Raw genomic sequence first — 25,952 nt, forward strand, 5'->3', positions numbered from 1 at the left:
GTGGAGGCCACACACACTACTGAGCCTCATTTTGACTTGTTTTAAGGACATTACATCAAAGTTGGATCAGCCTGTAGTGTGGTTTTCCACTTTAATTTTGAGTGTGACTCCAAATCCAGACCTCCATGGGTTGATAAATTTGATTTCCATTGATAATTTGTGTGATTTTGTTGTCAGCACATTCAACTATGTAAAAGTATTTAATAAAAATATTTCATTCATTCAGATCTAGGATGTGTTATTTTATTGTTCCCTTTATTTTTTTGAGCAGTGTATATTATATTGTGGCAATGCATAGGTCCGGAGACATGTTGGACAAAACCCACTGAGTCGATGGCTCCGAAATCCTTTCGGAGTGGGTCGGTGAACTTTTCCATGTGAATATTGAAGTACACACGCTGCTCTTCAGAAAAGCATACATGCACAATTTCTCTCGTTCACTTTCGCTTGTAAATGTCCACACTGACCGGAAATTACATTTGGTTGACATCGTCTGTGATTTTGCTATTAGTTTGTGTTAATTTTGAGGTGTCACTACAGTTCCTGGTTCGAATCCAGGTTGTATCACATTCGGCTGTGATTGGGAGTCTCATAGGGTGGCGCACAATTGGCCCAGCATCGTCCAGGTTTGGCCAGGGTAGGCCGTCATTGTGAATAAGAATTTGTTCTTAACTGACTTGTCTAGTTAAATAAAAAAAAATATATTAAAAAGATGCATAATGGGCTTTTCTTGCATTTTTTAGCGCCCCCTTGTGTGCTATGCCCATAATAGTGTAAATCCCGGGAAGAGAGAAGGACGGTATGACGATATGAAAACCTGCATACCGTCCAACTTTAATTCCCAGTCTAAACAAACATTATATATATATTTTTTTTCTTCTATTTTTCTTGTGGGTTGGTATGGCTCTGCTATTTTCTTTACTTTAGAACCGGAACCCCCAACAGAGCTAGCCAGCTAACTAGCTACTAACTAGTAGTCAGCTAGCCACTGCTGGCAGTAATCACAGTTGCACAGCGCAATTCAACCCAGAGCTTATTTGACTTCATTTTCTCCAAATCCCCGGATTCCTACCGCAAGCTCTGAAACTCTTCACCTGGATCATCACAGCTAGCTGCTATCCAATTAACTTCTCCTGGCTAACATCTCTATTCTGAAGCAAGCACCAATTAGCCTGGAGCTAGCCTATGCTAGGCCCATCTCTCTCCCGGGTAGCTGAAGAGGTCCATCAGCCACTCCTTGGGCTACAAAACCCATTTTGCCAATTGGCCTGGACCCCTTTTATTGCCTATACGGAGCCCCGCCAATCCATCATGACTGGACAACCGACGTAATCCGCCCGAGTTTTTTTTCCCCAACAGGCTCCACCATCGCGACGTCCCCCTGAATGCCCATCTGCTAGCCTACTAGCGGTCTAGAGCATACCGGACTGTTAGCTGAAGAGGTCCATCAGACAATTTTTTGGCCTACTATACCTATTTTGCCAATTGGCCTGGACCCTTTTACTACACGGAGCCCTGCTGATCCATCATGACTGGTCTGCCAACGTAATGGCACAAGGGGGCTACAACAACAGACTTCTTCTGTCGCGACGTCCCGCTAGCTGTCTGAATCGCCGTTTCTCCAGCTCGCCCAGCTACTCACTGGACCCTATGATCACTCGGTTACGCATGCCTCTCCCTAATGTCAATATGCCTTGTCCATTGCTGTTTTGGTTACGGATTGTCTTATTTCACTATAGAGCCTCCAGCCCTGCTCAATATGCCTCAACTAACCCTCGTGTTCCACGTCCCACACATGCAGTGACCTCCCCTGGTTTAATTGATGTCTCTAGAGACAATACATCTCATCACTCAATGTCTAGGTTTACCTCCACTGTATTCACATCCTACCATACCCTTGTCTGTACATTATTCATGGAATCTATTCTACCGCGCCCAGAAACCTGCTCCTTATACTCTCTGTTACGAATGTACTAGACGACCAGTTCTTATAGCCTTTAGCCATACCCTTATGCTACTCCTCATCTGGTGATGTAGAGGTTAATCCAGGCCCTGCAGTGTCTAGCTCCTCTCCCATTGCCCAGACGCTATCATTTGTTGCCTTCTGTAACTGTAAAAGCCTTGGTTTCATGCATGTTGACATCAGAAGCCCCTCCCTAAGTTTGTTTTATTCACTGCTTCAGCACACTGCCAACCTGGATGTTCTAGCCGTGTCTGAATCCTGGCTTAGGAAGGCCACCAAAAACCCTGAAAATGTCCATCCCGAACTATAACATTTTCAGACAAGATAGAACTGCCAAAGGGGGCGGAGTTGCAATCTACCACAGAGATAGCCTGCAGAGTTCTGTCTTATTATCCAGGTCTGTGCCCAAACAATTTGAGATTCTACTTTTAACCTTTCCAGAAACAAGTCTCTCACCGTTGCCGCTTGTTATAGACCACCCTCTACCCCCAGCTGTGCCCTGGACACCATCTGCGAATTGAATAACCCCCAACTATCTTCAGAGCTCGTGCTGTCAAGTGACCTAAACTGGGACATGCTTAACACCCTGGCCATCCTACAATTGACGCTTGATGCCCTCAATCTCACACAAATGATCAATGAACCTACCAGGTACAACCTCAATCTTAAATAGACATGCCCCATTCAAAATATTTTGAACCAGAAACAGATATAGCCTGATTCACTCCAGATTGGCCCTTGACCAACACAAAAACATCCTGCAGCATTGAATAGCCCCTGCGATATGCAACTTTTCAGGGAAGTTAGGAACCAATATACACAGGCAGTTTTAAATAGCTATCCTTTGCTTTCCTAACAGAAATTTGCATCCTGTAGCACACACTCTAAAAAGTTCTGGGACACTAAAGTCCATGGAGAATAAGAGCACCTCCTCCCAGCTGCCCACTGCACTGAGGCTAGGAAACACACTGTCACCACCGATAAATCTATGATTATTGAGAATTTCAATAAGCATTTTTCTACAGCTGGCTATGCTTTCCACCTGGCCACCCCTACCCTGGTCAACAGCCCTGCACCCATCACAGCAACTTGCCCAAGCCTCCCCCATTTCTCCTTCACCCAAATCCAGATGCTGAATGTTCTGAAAGAGCTGCAAAATCTGGACCCCTACAAATTAGCAGGGCTAGATGATCTTTCAAAAATGATCAACCGAAATTGTTGCAACCCCTATTACTAGCCTGTTTAACCTCTCGTATCATCTGAGATTCCCAAATATTGGAAATCTGCCTCTGTCATCCCCCTCTGCAAAGGGGAGACACTCTAGACCCAAACTGCTACAGACCTATATCTATCCTACCCTGCCTTTCTAAGGTCTTCGAAAGCCAAGTTAAACAGATCACCGACCATTTCATATCTCATCGTACCTTCTCCGCTATGCAATCTGGTTTCCGAGCTGGTCATGGGTGCACCTCAGTCACGCGCAAGGTCCTAAACGATATCATAACCTCCATTGATAGAGAGACAATACTGTGCAGTTGAATTCATAGACCTGGCCAAGGCTTTTGGCACTGTCAATTACCACATTCTTATCGGCTGACTCAGCAGACCAACAGCCTTGGTATCTCAAATGACTGCCTCGCCTGGTTCACCAACTTCTTCTAAGACAGAGTTCAGTGTGTCAAATCGGAGGGCCTGTTGTCCGGACCTCTGGCAGTCTCTGGGGGTGCCACATGGTTCAATTCTCAGGCCGACTCTTTTCTCTTTATACATCAATGATGTCGCTCTTGCTGCTGGTGATTCTCTGATTCACCTCTACGCAGACGATACCATTCTGTACACTTCTGGCCCTTATTTGGACACTTAACTAACTTCCAGACTAGCTTCAATGCCATACAACTCTCATTCCGTGGCCTCCAACTGCTCTTAAATGCTAGTAAAACTAAATGCATGCTCTTCAACCGATCGCTACCACCACCTGCCCATCCAGTATCACTACTCTGGACAGTTCGGACTTAAAATATGTGGACAACTACAAATACCGAAGTGTCTGGTTAGACTGTAAACTGTTCTTCCAGACTCACATTAAGCATCTCCAATCCAAACTAAATCTAGAATCAGCTTCCTATTTCGCAACAAAGCATCCTTACCTCATGCTGCCAAACATACCCTTATAAAACTGACTATCCAACCTATCCTTGACTTCGGCGATGTCATTTACAAAATAGCCTCCAACAATCTACTCAGCAAATTGGATGCAGTCTATCACAGTGTCATCCGCTTTGTCACCAAAGCCCCATATACTACCCACCTGCGACTTGTACGCTCTCGTTGGCTGGCCCTCGCATCATATTCGTCGCTAAACCCACTGGCTCAAGGTCATCTATAAGTCTTTGCTAAGTAAAGCTCCGCCTTATCTCAGCTCACTGGTCATCAAAGCAGCACCCACCCATAGCACGCGCTTCACATAAAGCCAATTCCTCCTTTGGCCACCTTTCCTTCCAGTTCTCTGCTGCCAATGACTGGAACTAATTTAAATAAATAAATAAATAAATAAAATATAAATAATCAATCACTGACGCTGGAGACTCATATCTCCCTCACTATCTTTAAGCATCAGCTGTCAGAGCAGCTCACAGATCATTGCACCTGTACATAGCCCATCCAACTACCTCATCCCCATACTGTTATTTTATTTGCTCCTTTGCACCCCAGTATCTCTACTTGCACATTCATCTTCCACACATCTATGACTCCAGTGTTTAATTGCTAAATTGTAATTATTTCGTCACTATGGCCTATTTATTGCCTTACCACCCTTATCTTACCTCATTTGCACATACTGTATATAGACACATTTTTCTATTGTGTTATTGACTGAATGTTTGTTTATTCCACACTGCTTAGCTTTATCTTGGCCAGGTCGCAGTTGTAAATGAGAACTTGTTCTCAACTAGCCTACCTGGTTAAATGAAGGTGAAATAAAAATAACATCTCTGCAGCACTCCACCAAATCAGGCCTTTATGCCCAGACGGAAGCCACTCCTCAGTAAAAGGCACATGACAGCCTGATTGTTTGGCTGTTTGGAGCTTGCCGTATAGCACCTAAAGACTCTCAGACCATAAGAAACAAGATTCTCTGGTCTGATGAAACCAAGATTGAACTCTTTGGCCTGAATGCAAAGCATCACGTCTGGAGGAAACCTGGCACCATCTCTACGGTGAAGCATGGTGGTGGCAGCATCATCATGCTGTGGGGATGTTTTTCAGCGGCAAGGAGACTAGTCAGGATCAGGTCAAAGACGAACAGAGGAAAGTACAGAGAGAGATCCTTGATGAAAACCTGCTCCAGAGTGCTCAGGACCTCAGACTAGGGCGATGGTTCACCTTCCAACAGGACAACGACCCTAAGCACACAGCCAAGACAACGCAGGAGTAGCTTCGGGACAGGAGTAGCTTCGGGACAGCGACGGTGTTAGATCAGTGGTTTTACTCAAGGAAAGTAGATTTGTTTAATATTCAGACAAGGCCAGAGAGACTGACTCATTGCACTGAATTATTAATACATCCCATAGGATGGATGAACTGTAGCGGAAACACATCTTCAACCACAACATCAGACTGCAGTTCAGCCCAGAGTTCATCTGACCGAGGTAAAAACTTCACAATTGGCCTAAAGACTATTAACAGCCGCTTTCCCGACTGTCCAAAATGAAATACAGTACGATAAGTGTTTATGGAGTGTAGCTCAAGTAACGTGAATGTCAGCCAAGAGAGCATAGCTGTTGTGGCAACGCAATGACCACATTGAGGGAACGTCATGCCCCAGCCTGAAAAATAGACATTTGATTTGCTGAGTAAGCGCAGTAGGAATGCACGCACACACAAAATGGTGATGCTGAAAGTGTGAGATGGCATTATCTGACTCACTGTCCAATCTTAGTCTGGCTGGACATTTCCCCAGACTCTGGTCTCTTTTTAAACACCCTCAGTCCGTCCTGAACGGATCATTCCCTACTAGCTTCAGGAATGTTCTGGTATGGCGGAACATGGCCACCTCGGAACACCAGCTCTCACAGTCACAGCCTTATTTATTCTCCTTCTGCTTCCCCTTCTAAAACGCATGTATGTATGTATGTATGTATGTATGTATGTATGTATGTATGTGTGTATGTGTGTGTGTGTGTGTATGCATGCGTAGCATTAGCAGGAACCCCAATGCCCTAGCACTCTTGGTCCTGGCAGCTAGCTCTGTTAATCACAGGAAATTAAATGCTGTGTAATGCCATGCCTGCTGAGACAGGCCTGTGGAGGGGCTTAGCAACAGTTTATAGATAGCAGAAGATGGGGTAAGGAGGGAAGGAGAGATGTGGTGGTTAATGATGTAATGGCATGGGGTGATTGGGGTCATATAAAGATGGATTGACTGGTGAAAACACTGAGAAAAAGGGATAAAGAGAGTGAGAAGGTGAGTGTCAGAGAGAGAAGTGAAACGGAAAGAGAGTAAGAGTGTTCTGACGATGTGTTAGCATCAAAGCATACGGCAGCGTATCCATACCTCAAAAAAAACTCTGCTCCATCTGTCGAGACAACGCTCTGTGACGGCCAGTCAACTCCCAGCTCTCCTGAATACAGAACAGCCAGACACTCGTCACAAGGCTGATTGTGTCACTCCGTTTGGTCTGCCGGTCTGGCACCGTCACAAGGCGTGTCAGGCTGCATTTTCTGCCAGAAGCAATTTTGGTTGACAGTCTGGGTCTCAACTTACAGTTGAGAGTTAGAACACGTGAGGTGCAAGTTTGAAATGTGGTTGTATATCAGCAATTTCTCTCTTGTTATGTCAGTCACTCAATTAGCCATGTCAGATAATTTTGTTGATTGCGAAATAAGTCTAGCCAGACATCTTGTGGTAATCATGGCTGAATTACCACCGACTGGTCACGCAGGGCACGTGCCCAGTGGCCCCGACCTCCAGGGGGCACCCCATTGATTTTGTTAGTCAGTCTCAGTCCGATATCATTAACATGAGTTATGTAGAATTGCAGGAAATTAGCTTAACATTTTTGCAACTTTTTTTTTGCCCCATGGAAAAAAAAATTGAAGAATTGCAGGAAATCACCTAAAAAAGTTGATTTCCCCCCACCGTCAAGAGGAAGGCACTAAAATGTTTGTGGGGGATCCAACCAAATCTCACTTAGGGACCCCAAAATTACCCGCAAAAAAACTATTTTAGGCCTACTGATCTCTACTGACAAAGTGTGGAGTGACAACTGTTATGAGGTCATATATGTAGTATCAGTATACTAGCCAAAAGCACAGTTGAGATTGCTACAATACCCGAAAAGCTTGCGCAACATTCTACACCAGGTTCATTGCGGTGAGGGGGAAAACCTACCTGAACTACAGTAGAACATATTATTGTATGGTACTAAACCAGGCCATAAATGAGAGCTGGTGACCGTACAAAGCCATGTTTCACTAATGTGTGCATCACCCACACCTACCCACTGTGTTGACGCCTTCCAGGCCATCTCAGGGTTCAGAGAGCAGGCCAAGGTCTAATCCTGCCTGACAACAGAAAGAGTACGTAACACTTTGGGCTAGCCAGCGATTTAGCTGACTCACCGCTCTGGTTACATTGAACGTCAGGGTCAATTCCATTTCAATTCAGGAAGTACACTGAAATTCCCATTCCAATTCTCATCAATGCTTTTCAATTAGGAACATTTGGAATTAGTTTACTTTCTGATTTGACTGGAATTGACTTCAACCCTGCTGAACATGTGAATCTCTGTAGATATGCTAGGCTAAGCTAGGCAGGGTGCCAGACAAGATCTCCAGGCTTTGTAAAGATATTCTACCGTCTCTTGAAGTTCATAAATACGGTTCAAATGATCTTGTCCTATACATAATTTGCATATTTGGAATGCAACCTCTGTCTTTTTAGCTAAGCTGGGTCTTGGATAAACTGGGTCTAGGCTAAGCTGGGTCTTGGCACAGACTGTGCAGTCTCCCAGTGTAGAAGGCTGGAGCCCAGTCAGTCCCAGAGTCTGTTGGCCTTGGAGAGTAGAAAGAGTGGAGTCGGCCCCTAGCTCCCCTCACCATCATCAATATGCATGAGGAACTATGTGAAACTTTAACTACTGCTAAAATGAATATGGACTTACATGACACTTAATGTCTGCCAAACACCCGTAGAAATACTGTACCACCATAAAAAAAACAAAAGGTGGGTGCTGCACATTGTGTGGATGAGGTATGCTTCATCCCAACCAAAAGCACTTTCAACCCTTGGAAAAGCACTGCAAATCCAATCTATTACATCGTGTACAGTCGTGGCCAAAAGTTGAGACTGACACAAATTATAATTTCCAAAGTTTGCTGCTTTAGTGTCTTTAGATATTTTTGTCAGATGTTACTATGGAATACTGAAGTAGAATTACAAGCATTTCATAAGTGTCAAAGGCATTGTTTGTCACCAAACTGTTCTTGGATGATTGGGAGAAATTGCTCTCGGAGGATGTGTTGGTACCATTCTTTATTCATGCCTGTGTTCTTAGGCAAAATTGTGAGTGAGCCCACTCCCTTGGCTGAGAAGCAACCCCACACATGAATGGTCTCAGGATGCTTTACTGTTGGCATGACACAGGACAGATGGTAGTGCTTGTCGTCTCCGGACAAGCTTTTTTCCCCCAGATACCCCAAACAATCGGAAAGGGGATTCATCAGAGAAAATTACTTTACCCCAGTCCTCAGCAGTCCAATCCCTGTAGGTTTTGCAGAATATCAGTCTGTCCCTGATGTTTTTCCTGGAGAGAAGTGGCTTCTTTGCTGCCCTTCTTGACACCAGGCCATCCTCCAAAAGTCTTCGCCTCACTGTGCGTGCAGATGCACTCACACTTGCCTGCTGCCATTCCTGAGCAAGCTCTGTACTGGTGGTGCCCCGATCCCACAGCTGAATCAACTTCAGGAGACGGTCCTGGCGCTTGCTGGACTTTCTTGGGAACCCTGAAGCCTTCTTCACAACAATTGAACCGCTCTCCTTGAAGTTCTTGATGATCCGATAAATGGTTGATTTAGATGCAATCTTACTGGCAACAATATCCTTGCCTGTGAAGTCCTTTTTGTGCAAAGCAATGATGGCACGTGTTTCCTTGCAGGTAACCATGATTGACAGAGGAAGAACAATGATTCCAAGCACCACTCTCCTTTTGAAGTTTCCAGTCTGTTATTCGAACTCAATCAGCATGACAGAGTGATCTCCAGCCATGTCCTCGTCAACACTCACACCTGTGTTAACGAGAGAATCACTGACATGTCAGCTGGTCATTTTGTGGCAGGGCTGAAATGCAGTGGAAATGTTTTTTTGGGATTCAGTTAATTTGCATGGCAAAGCGGGACTTTGCAATTAATTGCAATTAATCTGATCACTCTTCATAACATTCTGGAGTATATGCAAATTGCCATCATACAAACTGAGGCAGCAGACTGAAAATTCATATTTGTCATTCTCAAAACGTTTGGCCACGACTGTAGGCCTGCACTGTAGGTACGCATGACCTTGGCTGGAATGCTGTTTTTGACGTCAGTTTAGCTCAGCCTAACCCATTCAATCCGGCCCACCGGAGGTGTCAGTAAACATATTTAAGGGGTGGATGGGTAGGATTATTATTATGGGTAATAAAATCAACTCCAGGCCACTTTTGAACATGTAAAACTAGAACAAAAGTATATAGAAACTATAAAATGGACCTATATATTTTCAAATAACTGTACTTTTCTGGCCCGCAAATAGATTTTTTACAAACAAATCGGACAAACAAAAAAATGTTTGCCCAACCCTGGTTTAGAGTGTTTGAAAAAAAAAAACTGAGGCATTTTAGGTCAGAGGGTCAGCCAAGCTGTCCAGTCCCCAGCTGTCAAATGGCTACTCCCCAGTCTAGTGTTTAGAGCATGTGAGTACAGCCAAGAGAAACATATTCAAATAGACAGTAAAATAGTCAGCCTTTACAGAACGCGATAGAACGGAATCTCGATCCGTGATGTCACCCAATCACTTTCCTGACCTTCACTCCCAACGGCCGTTATAACATCCGCATGATGTGTGTTTACAACTGAAGACGGTACCAAGATAGGGAGTGCAGAGGAATCTCCTTCTGGTTTCACTCCTCGATTTCTTTTTGGAGAGATCCCATTCTGTACCCCTACCACTCCCCTCAACTACGAAGGAATGTGAAGTGTTTGGCTCTCCTCTGTGCCTAAAGGCATGTTTCAACACAACTAGTCTAGGGTCCTATTCACTAGGCGCCAAACAGAAGAAAACAGGCTGACAGGGTGTACATGGTTTTATCCAATAAGAAACATGACTTTTTTTATTTCCATTGCTAAATATTTTGCTACATTGTACCCTAATGAATACGAAACAGGCCTCCGAGGAGGATAGGAGTGCAACACACATGCAGGCAAAGCAAATCTCTGGTGTGCTGCCAACTGGACAAGCTAATCACAGCTGGAACTTAACGTTGCTAAAAAGGTAACATCTTGTTATCTGCCCTCTAGCTTCCTAAACATCAGGCACAGAGGTTCGCTGAAGCTAAAAAAAAGCTTTTAACACAATTACACACTTTCTCAAAAGAAGTGACGCTCGATGCAAAGTGGTGACAAGACACACTACACACACACACACACACACACACACACACACACAAACCTCTTGAAGCAGTAGTCTTGCATCACCCACACTCCACATATACACCTCCTGAAGCAGTATGGCTCCTGGAGAGTGGTGATGAGTTGCAAATGTTGATCATAGAAGACATCCCCAGCTGATTTTAGAACTGAACATCTCTCCCTCCCTCAAGCAATTTCAGCACAGCAAAAAATAAATGGTTACCCGTCACTTATGAATATAAAAAAGTACAGTAGCGTTGTCATACAGTCAGGGGTTTTTCCTCGATCAAAAGGGGGCTTAGGTGTTGGGCGTGGCACGAGGAGTTGTAATGGGCGCCGTCAGCCCGCCACCACGGCTGAATTTTAGATTAGATTTTAGATGCACCCCATTTTTACAACCATTTCCTGCAATTCTACACATTTCCCTATTGAGCTGAGAGAAGTGTGTTTAGTTTTATACCTAATTTCCTGTGAATCTACATCTGCCCTGGAGATAAGAGAAAATGTTGCAGTTTTAAAGTGAATTTCCTGCAATTCTATGCATTGGCTAATGCGGTGTTCTTTTGCTCAAACATAACAAAATCATTACTGCTAAATGCATTTTTCAATTACATTACATCCTGATTTTAGTCGTTTAAGTTTTCAGAGTTTTTCCATGACGAAAATCTAAATGTACACTGTTTGCACTTAGGCAGCATGAAAAAGAGATTAGGCGGCCCGCTCAAGGTTTTCAAAGAATCCCTGATAGTTCTGTATCGTATGAATGACACTAAGTAGCAAGCTAAACTAAGTGCCTGCATCCTCCTCACATACTTGCTAAGCTAGCTAGAGAGCTAAATAATAGCTAGATTGCTTTTTGGCCTTCCTGAGAACAAACCATGCTTAATTTCATTAATATCATGCAAATCATTACATGAAAAAAAAAAAAAAGCTTGATTGCGACTGAAAAAGTCACAATCAAGGCAGTGGATGCTTGTGTTCCTGGTCGCTTTTGCATTGAACTAATGGAGGCGTTTGAGATTACTTTACAGCTGCAGTACACCGTCAATTTCAGAGTAACCAGCTTTCACTAATTTCTAGTAAAAACTCAAAAATACAAGTATCTAATATTAGGAAGATGTCTATACATTTTTTTGCGGTTTCAAAAACAATTGCTCTCCTGTTATGATTTATTCTGTTGGGCTAAACAACACAATTCTGTTTACATCGTCCTGCTTGGAGGTTGGGGGGGGGGGGGGGAAGAGACGATTGGGCAAGTGTCGTGCGGGACCTCCGGAGGTAGAAAAGAGCCTCTCACACGCTCTCCTCCTGAGGTGTGAAGTCCCAAGCTGCACCGACATGGGCCACATAGCTTTGGCTCACAGTAAAGCCTCATGACATCAGATACACCACATGACCAGAAATGAGAAAAATCCACTGCATGTTTAAAATGTCTAAAGCATAGTACAGTGCACTCACCGTATAGTGATCCTATCAGCGCAGGCCCAATATGATCAATATAACCTCAATCACTATAAGCAGAGGGCACACTAGTACAAGGTCAAGGCACTGCAGTGCAGTCCCTTAAGACTTGAGTAGTTAGGGTTTTAAGTAGTGAAGCGTGTGAAACCCTACTGTATTTATTGCCATTATAATTTATTAGTAGTAATTTCCTTCTGGCAATTTAATTTAAAAAAAACAATTTCAGTGAAATGGTAAGGCTTAGGAGGTTGCAATTTTGCATGATGGTGAAGGCCACACCCTCATGCAATGCCATACCAATTAGCCACATGTTGGCGCTATAACAAGCGATTGAAACGCTAGCGTTGAAAGCTCACGCCCCTCCCCCACTGAGCTAGAGTCTTAGAAATTGGTACATTTATTTTATTTTTTTATTTCGCCTTTATTTAACCAGGTAGGCAAGTTGAGAACAAGTTCTCATTTACAATTGCAACCTGGCCAAGATAAAGCAAAGCAGTTCGACACAAACAACAACACAGAGTTACACATGGAATAAAACAAACATACAGTCAATAGTACAGTATAAACAAGTCTATATACGATCTGAGCAAATGAGGTGAGATAAGGGAGGTAAAGGCAAAAAAAGGCCATGGTGGCAAAGTAAATACAATACAGCAATTCAAACACTGGAATGGTACATTTGCAATGGAAGAATGTGCAAAGTAGAAATAAAAATAATGGGGTGCAAAGGAGCAATATAAATAAATTAAATACAGTAGGGAAAGAGGTAGTTGTTTGGGCTAAATTATAGGTGGGCTATGTACAGGTGCAGTAATCTGTGAACTGCTCTGACAGTTGGTGCTTAAAGCTAGTGAGGGAGATAAGTGTTTCCAGTTTCAGAGATTTTTGTAGTTCGTTCCAGTCATTGGCAGCAGAGAACTGGAAGGAGAGGCGGCCAAAGAAATAATTAGTTTTGGGGGTGACTAGAGAGATATACCTGCTGGAGCGTGTGCTACAGGTGGGAGATGCTATGGTGACCAGCGAGCTGAGATAAGGGGGGACTTTACCTAGCAGGGTCTTGTAGATGACATGGAGCCAGTGGGTTTGGCGACGAGTATGAAGCGAGGGCCAGCCAACGAGAGCGTACAGGTCGCAATGGTGGGTAGTATATGGGGCTTTGGTGACAAATCGGATTGCACTGTGATAGACTGCATCCAATTTGTTGAGTAGGGTATTGGAGGCTATTTTGTAAATGACATCGCCAAAGTCGAGGATTGGTAGGATGGTCAGTTTTACAAGGGTATGTTTGGCAGCATGAGTGAAGGATGCTTTGTTGTACATAGATCTCTCCACACGAGGAACACACTCAAGAACCCATTGCGCCATTTAGACAATTCTGAAAAACCACTACTGCTCTGGCACCGAATGACCCATCTGCACAAAACTTGATACATGCAATCTATGGACCAATGTCTCCCAACGCAACATTTTCTAGGCTAGTATGTCAGACATGGCCGCTACTGACCAATAAACATTCACGTGGGCGTGGTCTGGCACAAATTAATTTAGATCAGACGTGGATATTCGTATTGTAACAAAACTTGGTGCACATGTTCCAAACACTGTCAAGACTCGACATATGCAAGCAAATTGAGATCAACCACAAGGTGGCGCTATAACAGGCACATGTTTATGTCTCGAGCAGTTTGTCTCAAGAGTGATGAAATTTGGCACACACGCTCAGGGAGGCGAGTCTAGGTAACCTGTACAGTAGGGCAGCATGATGGCACTGTTGGACAGGAAAAACATTTATGTAAGCTCAATGGCTCATAGCGACCATTAGCGACTCTTGGAAAAATGTTGTGTTTAAAAGATGAGCATCCATAGATGCTATATACCAAATTTGGTCCAGCAGTTCAGTAGAAAATCATGTTTAAAGAAGTCAATATCATTTAAAAATAGTTAAATTCAGCAAAAGTATTGTTGCATGATGTGGTTGATTGAATTCTGATATTTGCCAAGTGTGGTAAGGTGAACAGAAGAAGTAGCTCATCCTAGGGTGATGTCTCCAAATTTGTCCTGATGGTGACACATTGGGGACACAGCTTGAACCCCGGCATTGCCCCTTGCAGCTTTAATAACTGGTTGCTTTTCTATAGAGTGCAGGAGGTTCATAGGGAAAGCCATGTTTGCTGATAAACTATAGTCAATCTTATTGTCCTCTACTGTCCCTTAGTTACAGGTGTATTAGGGAGCACCGACAGGTTGGACACAAGACTTTGAAGATGTGAAATTCAAACCAAGAGGTTGACATCCACACGAGACACACAAAAAAAACGTAGCCAAATTACAAGATTGATTAAACTGCAAGAAACAGGTGTCTGGAGGTTTCATTGCCATGGACAAGACTGACGTGGTGAAATTCTGGTGCAATTTACAGGTCCAGAATGCAATGGCTCTCAAACCAGAACTGATGCCCAGGGGGAAAACGTTGTCATCTAAACCGGGCAGTCAATAGTCAAAATGCCAGGTTTAGGTCAGCTGTAATTATTTGACAGGTATGGTGTTGTCCATTTCGAATCTGACCTTTGACCCCTTCTACTGTTGAGTTGATGTGCCACCAGGCATAGTTCCTGCCTCTGTTCATTGTTTAGGTCAGGTAGAGCAGAATAAATTACAGTTGTATTCAGAAGTGAGCTGCTGACAGGATGAGTGTGTGTGTGTGCGTGCACACATTAGCACACGCTAAGAGCATAGGGGCCTGATTTGGAGGGGGGTAGGGAATGAGCAGTTGCCATACCTACGCCATGCATATGAATGAATACACACGCTGCTGACTGGGGGCTTCCAGTATGAATGGAGGCCTGCATTGTTTCCAGGGTTAACATCCATCAACATGCCCCCCACCACAGAGCTCCATCTCCAATACCTCACCTACACACAATCAACCCATCATACTGGTCAATACTTAAAACACTCAATTGGAATGGCTCAATACACAGCACCCATAGGACAAACATGACCAACACACACACACACACACACTGTGGATCGTGACCAGGTGCTAATCCTGATGAAGATGATTCAACACAGAATCACAACCAACTCTTTAGGATTCTTTCATCTCATGTTGAGGCATCCAGAAGGTGTGCCTCAACACAATATCCTGGGGGGGTGGGGGGTGGGGGGGGGGGGGGTGCATAGGTGTGTATTTGTATCATGCATCAGTCCTCATCTGACTGACAGCTCTTCTGCAAAGCCCCATTGTTCTATCACCACTTAGGCCTTTATGGAATAAAATACAGAAAATTATTAAAGTGGCTGTTTTCTTTATTCTTTGAAATGGCTGAGGCAACAGCCTTTCCTCAAATGTGCCATTTATCTAAAAAAAAATATAAATCCTGAATAATTGAATTATGAGCTTACTTCACCACAGCCTCGGTTGTCGTTGGCACAGTCTTATTGAATGTCATGACAACAAAGCCAGCCATGCCAAGCAACCATGACAACAAAGCCAGCCATGCCAAGCAACCGACCAACTGTGCAGCCTAACAGAATCACTCGAGGATTCCTTTTGCACAGAGCTCCTTTTCAGTGCAGCGGTGTTTAAAATTGTATTTCTGCAAAAAATGCCTTCATGAAATAAAATAAACAGAAAATTAACAAATTCTAAATATTTTTTTTTTTTATATGTAGAAAACATCCCCTAAATTATTGCTCAATATCGACTGGCTATGCCAACTTCACATCAAATTACACCATCAACAACACTTCCAACCCAATTTCACAACGCTCACTCGTCAGGCACAGAAATGAATGACTCCAGTTCATTTCACACCCCTTCAAACTAAGCCCTGGAGGTGATTGATAAAACTTTTCTCCAAAAACATCCCCGCAAGGACGATGATACCAGGGAGAAACCATCGAGGCTGGCTTGAAACAGTAGTTCTATATCTACACAGCGGCACTGTAGCATTATTGCTACAGAGAAAATGTCTAAGTAATATAATTTGCTGCTCAGATAGGGCTCAGACCGCATTACAGCCGTCTGAAGGAGATTTCCCAAATCTCCCATCAGATGTTATTACGTCTTAATTGCCTGTATTATGCTAGAATTTGATTAGAAGTGTTGGTGTAATTTGAAGTCCAGCCACCCGACAACCTGCCTGCTTGACCCCATCTCCTCCTCCCTTCTACAGACCATCTCTGGAGACCTTCTCCCATTCCTCATCAACTCCTCCCTGACTACTGGCTGTGTCCCCTCTGACTTCAAAATGGCCAGAGTCGCTCCCCTCCGACAAACTACAGATCGGTATCCCTTCTTTCTTTGACTTCCAAAACACTTAAGTGCCCTCTCTGACCAACTCTCTCACTGTCACTATCAGAACCATCTTCTGTAGCCCAGTTGGCAAATCATGGCACTTGGAATGGTAGGGTAGTGGGTGCGATTCCCAGGACCACCCGTACGTGAAATGTATGCACAACATGACTAAGTCGCTTTGGATAAGTGTCTGCTTTGGATAAGTGTCTGCTAAATGCACATTTACATTTTTTTTTACCAGTCAGGCTGCAAGACATTTCACTGAACAGAGACTGCTCTTCTCAGTGTCACAGGGGCTCTCTCTCCTCATGCTCCCAGATGTATCCGCTGCCTTCGACAACCATCAGATCCTCCTCTCCACCCGCTCAGGGCTGGGCGTCTCAGGCTCTGCACACACTTGGATTGCATGCTACCTGGCAGGCCGCTCCCTCCCAGGTGATGTGGAGAGGATCCGTGTCTGCACCACGTACTCTCATTACTGGTGTCCCCCAGGGCTCAGTTTTAGGCCTTTTCCTTTCTATACACCAAGTAAGTCGACTCCTTCAAATTCTCACATGGTCTCTCCTTCATTGCTATGCAGAGGACACTACTTTTATCCTTACCCCCTTTTGATACCCAGGTGGCAACACGCATCTCTGCGTGCCTGGCAGATATCGCCGCTTGGATGTCGGCCTACCGCCTCAAGCGCAACAAGAGCGCGCTGCTCTTCCTCATGGGGAAGGCCTGCCCACTCCAAGACCTCTCCATCACGGTTGACAACTCCACGGTGTCCCCCTCCCAGAGTGCCAAGAACCTTGGCATGACGCAGATAACATCCTGTCATTCTCTGCAAACATCAAAGCAGTGACTCGCTCCTGCAGGTTCATGCTCTACAACATCAGTAGAATATGACCCTACCCAACATAAACAACTTACCCAGAATGCTGCAGCCCACCTAGTGTTCAAGTCTTCCCATGTCACCCCGCATTCCACTGGCTTGGCTTCCAGTCGAAGCTCGCATCCATTACAAGTCCATGGTACTTGCCTATGGAGCAGCAAGAGGAACTGTCCCTCCCTACCTTCAGGCTCTGTTCAAACCCTACACAAAAGATCCTTAAATATTTCCACAACACTCTGGCCCTTGCAACCCCCTCTTACGAGCTCTGACCCAGCTGATAACTACTTTGAGGAAAAATGTACTTACTATGACAGCTAGTTGGGAAAATCACATATCAATCTTAAGACGAATGCCCTAAGTTGCTCTTGATAAGAGCGTCTGCTAAATAACTAAAAATGTAGGATAAAAACTCCTTAAAAATAAGTTTAAATTACAGGGCTATGGGAATAAGAGGAGAAAGCGACATTACAAATCATTCCAAAACTTCTTCAGCGCAAGTCACAGAGAGAGGACAGTACCCTCGTCCAGACCAGGAGTACTTCCTGGTCAGATATGGAAAGTAAAAATGTAATAAATAAATAAACAGGCTCTACTTTACTTTATATGCACATCATTAGCCAGCCAACAAATTGGCTACATGCAACATCGACCTCCATATAGAGATGTTGTTAAGGTCCTGGGTGAGAAAGCACAGATCTAGTGAGGTGAGGTATTTTATGTACAGGTAACTGCCAAAATAAAGGAAACACCAACATAAAGTGTCTTAATAGGCTGTTGGGCCACCAAGAGCCTCCAGAACGGCTTCAATTCACCTTGGCATAGATTATACAAGTGTCTATTGGAGGGATGCAACCCCATTCTTCCACAATAAATTCCATAATTTAGTGTTTTGTTGATGAAAAACACTAAATAATAAATCTAAATGAATGCGTGCATGTTTCCATGTATTCCACTTTCAACTCTCAGAACACCATGTCCATGTTTACAGGCTCTGAGCCTTACTTCTCCAAAGACAAAAAGTGTAATTTTAGTGTTAAATGCCACATTTAGTGTAACGCCTTTCTTGCTTGCTCCAAACCCAATAATGTAGTAATCAATATAGTACAACAAAAGAGTACAAATAAGAGGAAGACAAAAAAGTAAGAAGCTATATCTCACACACATGGTCATTTCCAATACCATAGTTACAACGTGCAAGCATACTGGAGTGATAGAGGTAGATATGTATAGGGATAAGGTGACGAGTCATCAGGATATATGATAAACAGAGTAGCAGCAACATAAAAATGGTGATTGTGTGTGTGCGTAGTCAGTATAAATGTGTGTGCATGTTGGAGTGTCAGTGTGCACGAGTGTGTAGAAGTCATGGGTCAACTCAGATAGTCCGTACGGCCATTCAGTTAGCTATTTAGTAGTATTTTGGCTTGGGGATAGAAGCTGTTCAGGAGCCTGTCCATAGTGTAGACCAACAACGAGTCATGCTTTAGCCCAATGAGCAACACCAGATGCCTGCCCACCTTTCCTGTGTGCTGTTTGTTCCACTAGCAGGCTGGGAGAGAAAAGGAGAGCCAATTAGTTGTAAGGTGTCACCATGCAGATAAGTGCATCTGAGCTCAATTTCCAGTCTCATATCAACGGGTCTGAATACTTAAATAAAATAGTTTTATTTTATACATTTGCAAACATTTCTAAAAACCTGTTTTTGCTAAGTCATTATAGGGTGTTGTGTGTAGATTGGATTCATTTGTTTCTCCCCCCCCCCTCATTTTAGAATAAGGCTTTAACGTAACAAAATGTGGAAAGAGGGGTCTGAATTCTTTCTGAATGCACTGTATGTAGAGTTAAAACTCCTCAGCAATCTACACACAATACCCCGTAAATACAAAGCAAAAACAGCTTGAGAACTTCTTGCAAATGTATAAAAAAATAAAATACAGCTTTCTTGGGTATGACGCTACAAGCTTGTCACACCTGTATTTGGGGAATCTTTCCCATTCTTCTCTGCAGATACTCTCAAGCTGTCAGGTTGGATGGAGAGCGTCGCTGCACAGCTATTTTCAGGTCTCTCCAGAGATGTTCGATCGGGTTCAAGTCTGGGCTCTGGCTGGGCCACTCAAGGACAGAGGCTTGTTCCGAAGCCACTGCTGCGTTGTCTTGGCTGTGTTTAGGGTCATTTTCCTGTTGGAAGGTGAACCTTCACCCCAGTCTGAGGTCCTGAGCAGGTTTTTCATCACGGATCTCTCTGAACTTTTCTCCCTTCATCTTTGCCTCAATCCTGACTAGTCTCCCAGTCCCTGCCGCTGAAAAACATTCCCACAGTATGATGCTGCCTCCACCATACGGACGGTACCAGGTTTCCTCCAGACGTGACGCTTGGCATTCAGGCCAAAGAGTTCAATCTTGGTTTCATGAGACCAGAGAATCTCGCTTCTCATTGTCTGAGAGAGTCTTTAGGTGCTTTTTGGCAAACTCCAAGCGGGAAGTCCTGTGCCTTTTACTGAGTAGTGACTTTCATCTGGCCACTACCATAAAGGCCTGATTGGTGGAGTGCTGCAAAGATGGTTTTCCATCTGGAAGGTTCTCCCATCTCCTTAGAGCTCTATCAGAGTGACCATCGGGTTGACAGCACAATATTGGCCAACACCACCCAGTAGGTCATCCTGACAGAGCAATATTGACCAACACCACCCAGTAGGTCATCCTGACAGAGCAATATTGACCAACACCACCCAGTAGGTCATCCTGACAGAGCAATATTGACCAACACCACCCAGTAGGTCATCCTGACAGAGCAATATTGACGAACACAACCCAGTAGGTCATCCTGACAGAGCAATATTGACCAACCAACACCACCCAGTAGGTCTTCCTGACAGCACATTTTCAGTTGATCCTAGCTTAGGGTTTCCAATGTCACTGCACACATGCAAGCACACGTGCAAGTGCACACTCAATCTTTGAGGATTTTTCTAGTTAGGAAAATGGGTAAAAAATAAATAAATAAAAAGCCAAAATACAGAAAACAATGTGGTCTTATAGCCCATCAGTCCCCAGTTTCACCCTCATTGCTGTATTTGAGTCGAATCAGTGGATTTCTATTATTTGCGAGGCAATAGTCTTCCTGTTCGCACTTCCCATAAAATGATAGCAGCGGAAAACAGCTCTTCCCAAAGGCACCTTCTCAAATTGTTTCAGCATTGCATAGTTTATTTGGTGAGCATGTGCGAGATGTGATCAGAAGACACCCCTTACCTTGTGACCAGCAGGTGGGACCCCATCCTCAGTGACGCTTTGCCCATTCTGAAAATAAACGAGACAGAACACGGTTTCAGTGCCAAGTTGTTTGCTGTGTGTGATATTGTATGTGTGGGTGGGAACCATAGCAACCTAGAGCATCTATACCCATTATGCTACTTTGTTCCTAAGCTGACAAACCCAGTGCGTTTCACCTGTTGAAATGGCCAACAACCACAGTTATCCTCCAACAATGTATCTAGCTGAAGCATTGTTAAGAGCCCTTCAAAAAGAGAACATCCATTTGTTATCAGCCAGTCTGCACGTTATTTCCCAGCATACACAGCATGGACCAGAGGCTAAAGCATCAGATGACATAATTGCTGTGTAGTTTCACAAGAGCAGACACTCTTTAAAATGTCATGATGAAAAGAGAATCAAGGCATTTCAAAAAGACCATTACATGACAGGCTGGCCACTTTCCAGTGAAATCAAACTGCCATTAACGCCATGATGATGATGATGATGATGGATGATTAGGCAGCATGATTCATTTGAATAACCAACAGTTAGTGTGTTTAAAGACTCCATGTTGCTGGGTTGAGGACATCGGATGATAAAGTGTAATTGACTAAAATGTTTCACCCAAGGCCTTAGCAGATGGTTTGGTACCACAGTACATTGTAGTGCAATATTCTACCACAGGCCATTAAAAAGCTGCCACAGGCCATTAAAACTGTTGACGGCAAGTATCTCTAGAGATGTTCAATCTCTGTTTTCACAAAGAACTAAATATGATTTGTTTGGTCTGAAGCATTTCTGTAAACTCATACCTTAGAACACTCAAATTCACATTCTTGCTTCGACAGAAACACACACACACAAAAAAAACAAACACCCGCTCTCTTACCATAGCAGTCAAAATAGAGACATATATTGCACCTGAAAAAAAATCAAACAAACAGTCAGACACAAAGAGGGGGGTTCGGGCTTGAAGCGCCAACACTGACCGAGCCCCCCCCCCCCCCCCCCCCCTTTCCCTGTCATGTCACAATGGAGAGAGGCGAACCTGAAGTCACACTTCCTCTACTACTCTTCTCCCCTGACGACAATACAAGTATTTTCTTCAAACACACACACACACAGCACAGCAGAGCAGAGAGACAGGATATTGATTAGCCTCGAGTTGTGATAAAGAAGAAAGAGAGTGGAAAAATGGCTTATCTGGGGCACTGCCCTTGGTCTGAGGGCAGAAAAATATCTTTACTAAAACGGAGAACCGTGGACTTAACCCCCACTCACTAAGATTGTCCACGATAGGTCTGTTGGGTGACACAAATTAACTTGCCATGGAAATGTTAAGTTGCATCAGTCTCAAAGGCTGCATTTATACAGATAGCCCAATTCTGATCTTTTGATGAATCAGATCAGCTCATTAAATTAGGCAAAATATCAGAATTGGGCTGCATGTGTAAACACAGCCAAAAGGACCAAGAGTGAGACATCACTGCAGCGGCCTCTGCTACAAATCAAGAGCGCAAAAGGAAAGCAGGATTACCGTAATCAGAGAATGTTTTCAGGGCACACCCTCACCACAGAGAACTTGTTAGGCTATCAGCTCTTGGAAACACAATGAGCTTCTCAAACCCAGCCTGAGGGTTTTATGAGAGTGCAAGAGGAAGATCAAAAGTCTAGCTGGGGTTTTCATCCAGTTTTGCGACATATTTCTCATGAGAATTTTCCAACCAGTGATGAGTTTCCACAAAACTGACTTACTGTGGATAAAAATCAGTGTGTGATGACGTAGTGCACAGAAAATAGACTTTTTCGCTTAAGTTTTCATGTACCGAATAAAAATCTAAAGTTAAGTGTTGTTTCCATCGCAGTTAAACTCTACCAATAGATTTTGTGACAAAAACTGTTGTGTTAAATAGCAAATAGGCCCACTCTGGTCTTGGCACCTGCTCTCTAGTCAACACTATGGGTAGGCTGTGCGGTCAATGGATAGTGTAATCTACATGAGATTATTATGGATAAGAGCGAGAATTTTTATTTGTCAAACATCGATCACGTCACCAGAATAATACCCTTGATATTTATTGGAAAGGAGCGTCAAATTTACTTTGATATGGTGGTTATTATATAAGTATTTGCTCATAAAAGCGTTTCCACTGACATTTATTTCATACTTAATTTAACCGACACAACATGATCCCACCATAAATCAAACCAACACAATTCTGTCAGCATTTATAAAAATTGTCATTGCCATCACAGCTGTCGTGTTTTGTTTTTTTTTCTCCTCCATACGGTATGACTTTACTAGCATAACAAACCAAATGATGGTAAAGTGGTCACTGACTGCAGTTGTTGAAAGGGATAGTTCAAGTGACATCACCCACAATGCTTTTCCAGGCAATGACATCAGGGTTTACATCCATGGGGGTAGTAAAGGCATTTTTAGTATGTTCCACATGTTACACCTAAATCACCTCAAAAATTACATAAAAACAGGCTTGCAGAGGTGAACTACCTCTTTTATAAACTCAAAAAAAATAGGTCAGTGTTTCACAACTAAACAAGGAAACACAAACCAACAATGAATCATAAAAAGGAGACACACAAACAAAATACATTTAATAAAACATTTAATAAAAAAAATAAAGAGGCTCCTTGAGGAGGAAACCAAATGGCCGTCCGGTTCCGGAGTGTTTCCCTAACCTCTGTGTAGACATCCCCTCTATTTTTTTACCTTCCTTATCCCCTCCCCCCTCCCATAAAGTTCTCACTACTGTAGTCACGATCCCTGGGTTTTCAGGAGAGGTTGGAGCAGGAATGTGGAAGATGCTGCTCCACACATTTTGGCCTAATTAGCCCTGCATGGCTGATCCAAGTGGCACAGTTAACCACGCTCTCCCCTGAGATTTCAACCAGAGTAAAAACACACACTTTAGAACTACAACCTCACACATACAATTACACATTCACACTCAGAGATTAAAAAATGTACATCAGGGCTCCCCAAAATGGCAGCCCACAGGACGAATGTCCCCTCCCCATGTTAAAAATAAGAAGTAATAGAAAATAAAGACACCAGTGAATCAGATTCCAAGTGATTTTTATTTTGGACATGTGTTCCAAAGTATTCCCATGCATAACTGTGATCGTATACAAACGTAAGCAAGTTTTAGTCAAATGTTATATCTGTTTGTCCTTCTTGCGGTGAAGTTGCAGTCTACAAAGTATCTGTAATGATGTACCGACCCCCCTGACCATCCGCTCAATAATGATTTTTTTTAAAATCTAGTTGATGATCCCTGATATACATTTCTGTACACACGTAGGGCTGAGTGGTATTTTACTATACGTGGCTACAGGTATTGATTGATCCACCAATGTGGATTTTCACTGTACCTTCACTAAATGGTATTGAAATCAAATTGTATTTATCACATGAGCCAAATACAACAGGTGAACTGCTGTAAGGTATTTTAATGTTTGATTTTTTTTATATCATTGAGAAAATGACTCAAAGAAGAAATGTATGAATGCTGGAATTGAACAAATATGCAAATAGAAACCAGTTCGAGGTTACAAAATAGCATTTTAACGCGGTGTTCTACAAATAGGACGACTACACTGTCAGTTTTTGCAGATACAGTCTTTTTGATTGAACAGTATAAAGCAACCAGAATGAATAAAGCCCATTAAAACCACTTAGAATTAATATGCTGCTATCCTAGGGTCACGCACTACCCATAATGCATTTTTGGAACTTTCATTATTCAGAAACATCAAATCAGGTCAAATTATAAATTTTGCCATCGCTCTACGCACATAGCTTGCAGCCAGCCATGTGACACAATTATGTTACTCAAAAGACATCTATAATTCATGCAATGTAAACAGCCTTGAAGAACTCATGGTGTGGTTAAAATATAACTTCAGTGTAACAGCTATGATTATAGCAGCGGAACCACCCTGAAAACCAAGCAACTGGTAATCGCTCCATCACACACACAAAAAAACAACAACTATTGCTTCATTCACAGTGCAATACTGTACTTCAAACTAAAATGCTGCATCATTGACCATCTTTAATTCATAAGCCAAGCTTTACTTAGAAAAAAACTAGAATGTAGTACACACCACAGTTCAAACGTTTGGGGTCACTTAGAAATTGCCTTGTTTTTTGAAAGAGATGCACATTTTTTGCCCATAAAAATAATGTAAAATTGATCAGAAACAGTGTAGATAGATATTGTAAATGACTATTGTAGCTGGAAACGGACGATTTACGGAATATCTACATAGGAGTATAGAGGCCCATTATCAGCAACCATCACACCTGTGTTCTAATGGCACGTTGTGTTAGCTAATCCAAGTTTATCATTTAAAAAAAGGCTAGTTAATCATTAGAAAACTATTTTGCAATTATGTTAGCACAGCTGAACACTGTTGTTCTGATTTAAAGAAGCAATAAAACTGGCCTTCTTTAGACTACTTGAGTATCTGGATCATCAGCATTTGTGGGTTCGATTACAGGCTAAAATTGGCCAGAAACAAAGACCATTCTTTTGAAACTCGTCAGTCTATTCTTGTTCTGAGAAATTAAGGTTATTCCATGCAAGAAATTGCCAAGAAACTGAAGACCTGGTACAACGCTGTGTACTACTCCCTTCACAGAACAGCACAAGCTGGCTCTAACCATAATAAAGAAAGAAAGAGAAAGAGCGGGAGGCCCCGTTGCACAACTGAGCAAGAGGACAAGTACATTAGTGTGTCTAGTTTGAGAAACAGACGCAGCAAGTCCTCAATTGGCAGCTTCATTAAATAGTACCCGCAAAACACCAGTCTCAACGTCAACAGTTAAGTGGCGACTCCGGGATGCTGGCCTTCTAGGCGTTATTGTTTGCTTTTCTTTCAAGAACAAGGACATTTCTAAGTGACCACAAACTTTTGAACGGTAATGTAGCTATTTTTTTATTTAACTAGGCAAGTCAGTTAAGAACAAATTCTTATTTGCAACGACTGCCTAGGAACAGTGGGTTAACGGTCTTGTTCAGGGGCAGAACAACACATTTTCACCATTGTGTCAGCTTGGGGATTCAATCTAGCAACCTTTCGGTTACTAGTCCAACGCTCTAACCACTAGGCTACCTGCCGCCCCTACCTGCAGCTATGACGAAACAAGGAAAGCGACCTCATATCTGCACGTGTGAAACTAGCTTCAGGTTGTGTTATCACATGCCCCTATGGCAGCCAGTAAGTCATCTCTCCCAGGTAGTGTTTGTTCCACAGGTCACACCCAGATCAGCTGAAGGTAAGGCAAAAGGTCCTTCTCTAGATGTGTTCCAAGATGGCTACATTGCAGTCACCTTCCAGATCTCACAACGCCAGCGTGCAGCACCACTACATTATACTAGGTCTGGAACACACCCAATCTTCTT

At 43.2% G+C, this 25,952-nt stretch overlaps 1 protein-coding gene and 1 long non-coding RNA gene across 3 annotated transcripts in view; both read right to left on the reverse strand.

Annotated features, from left to right (window-relative positions):
• LOC149975293 (uncharacterized) overlaps positions 1-25,952 on the reverse strand; it is a 235,937-nt gene that overhangs the window by 112,885 nt on the left and 97,100 nt on the right. The gene's annotated exons all lie outside the window — the stretch shown is intronic.
• LOC110498390 (ribosomal protein S6 kinase 2 alpha) overlaps positions 1-25,952 on the reverse strand; it is an 81,179-nt gene that overhangs the window by 50,889 nt on the left and 4,338 nt on the right. For both annotated transcript variants that reach the window (XM_036955151.2, XM_036955149.2), the window contains exon 2: positions 20,521-20,568. In XM_036955151.2, coding sequence (XP_036811046.1) covers positions 20,521-20,568 — 48 coding nt within the window. The remainder of the gene's footprint in view (positions 1-20,520; positions 20,569-25,952) is intronic.

This window comes from Oncorhynchus mykiss, chromosome 19 (genome assembly GCF_057628025.1).
Source record: "Oncorhynchus mykiss isolate SJ-2025 chromosome 19, ASM5762802v1, whole genome shotgun sequence".
In the NCBI taxonomy this organism is placed as follows: domain Eukaryota; kingdom Metazoa; phylum Chordata; class Actinopteri; order Salmoniformes; family Salmonidae; genus Oncorhynchus; species Oncorhynchus mykiss.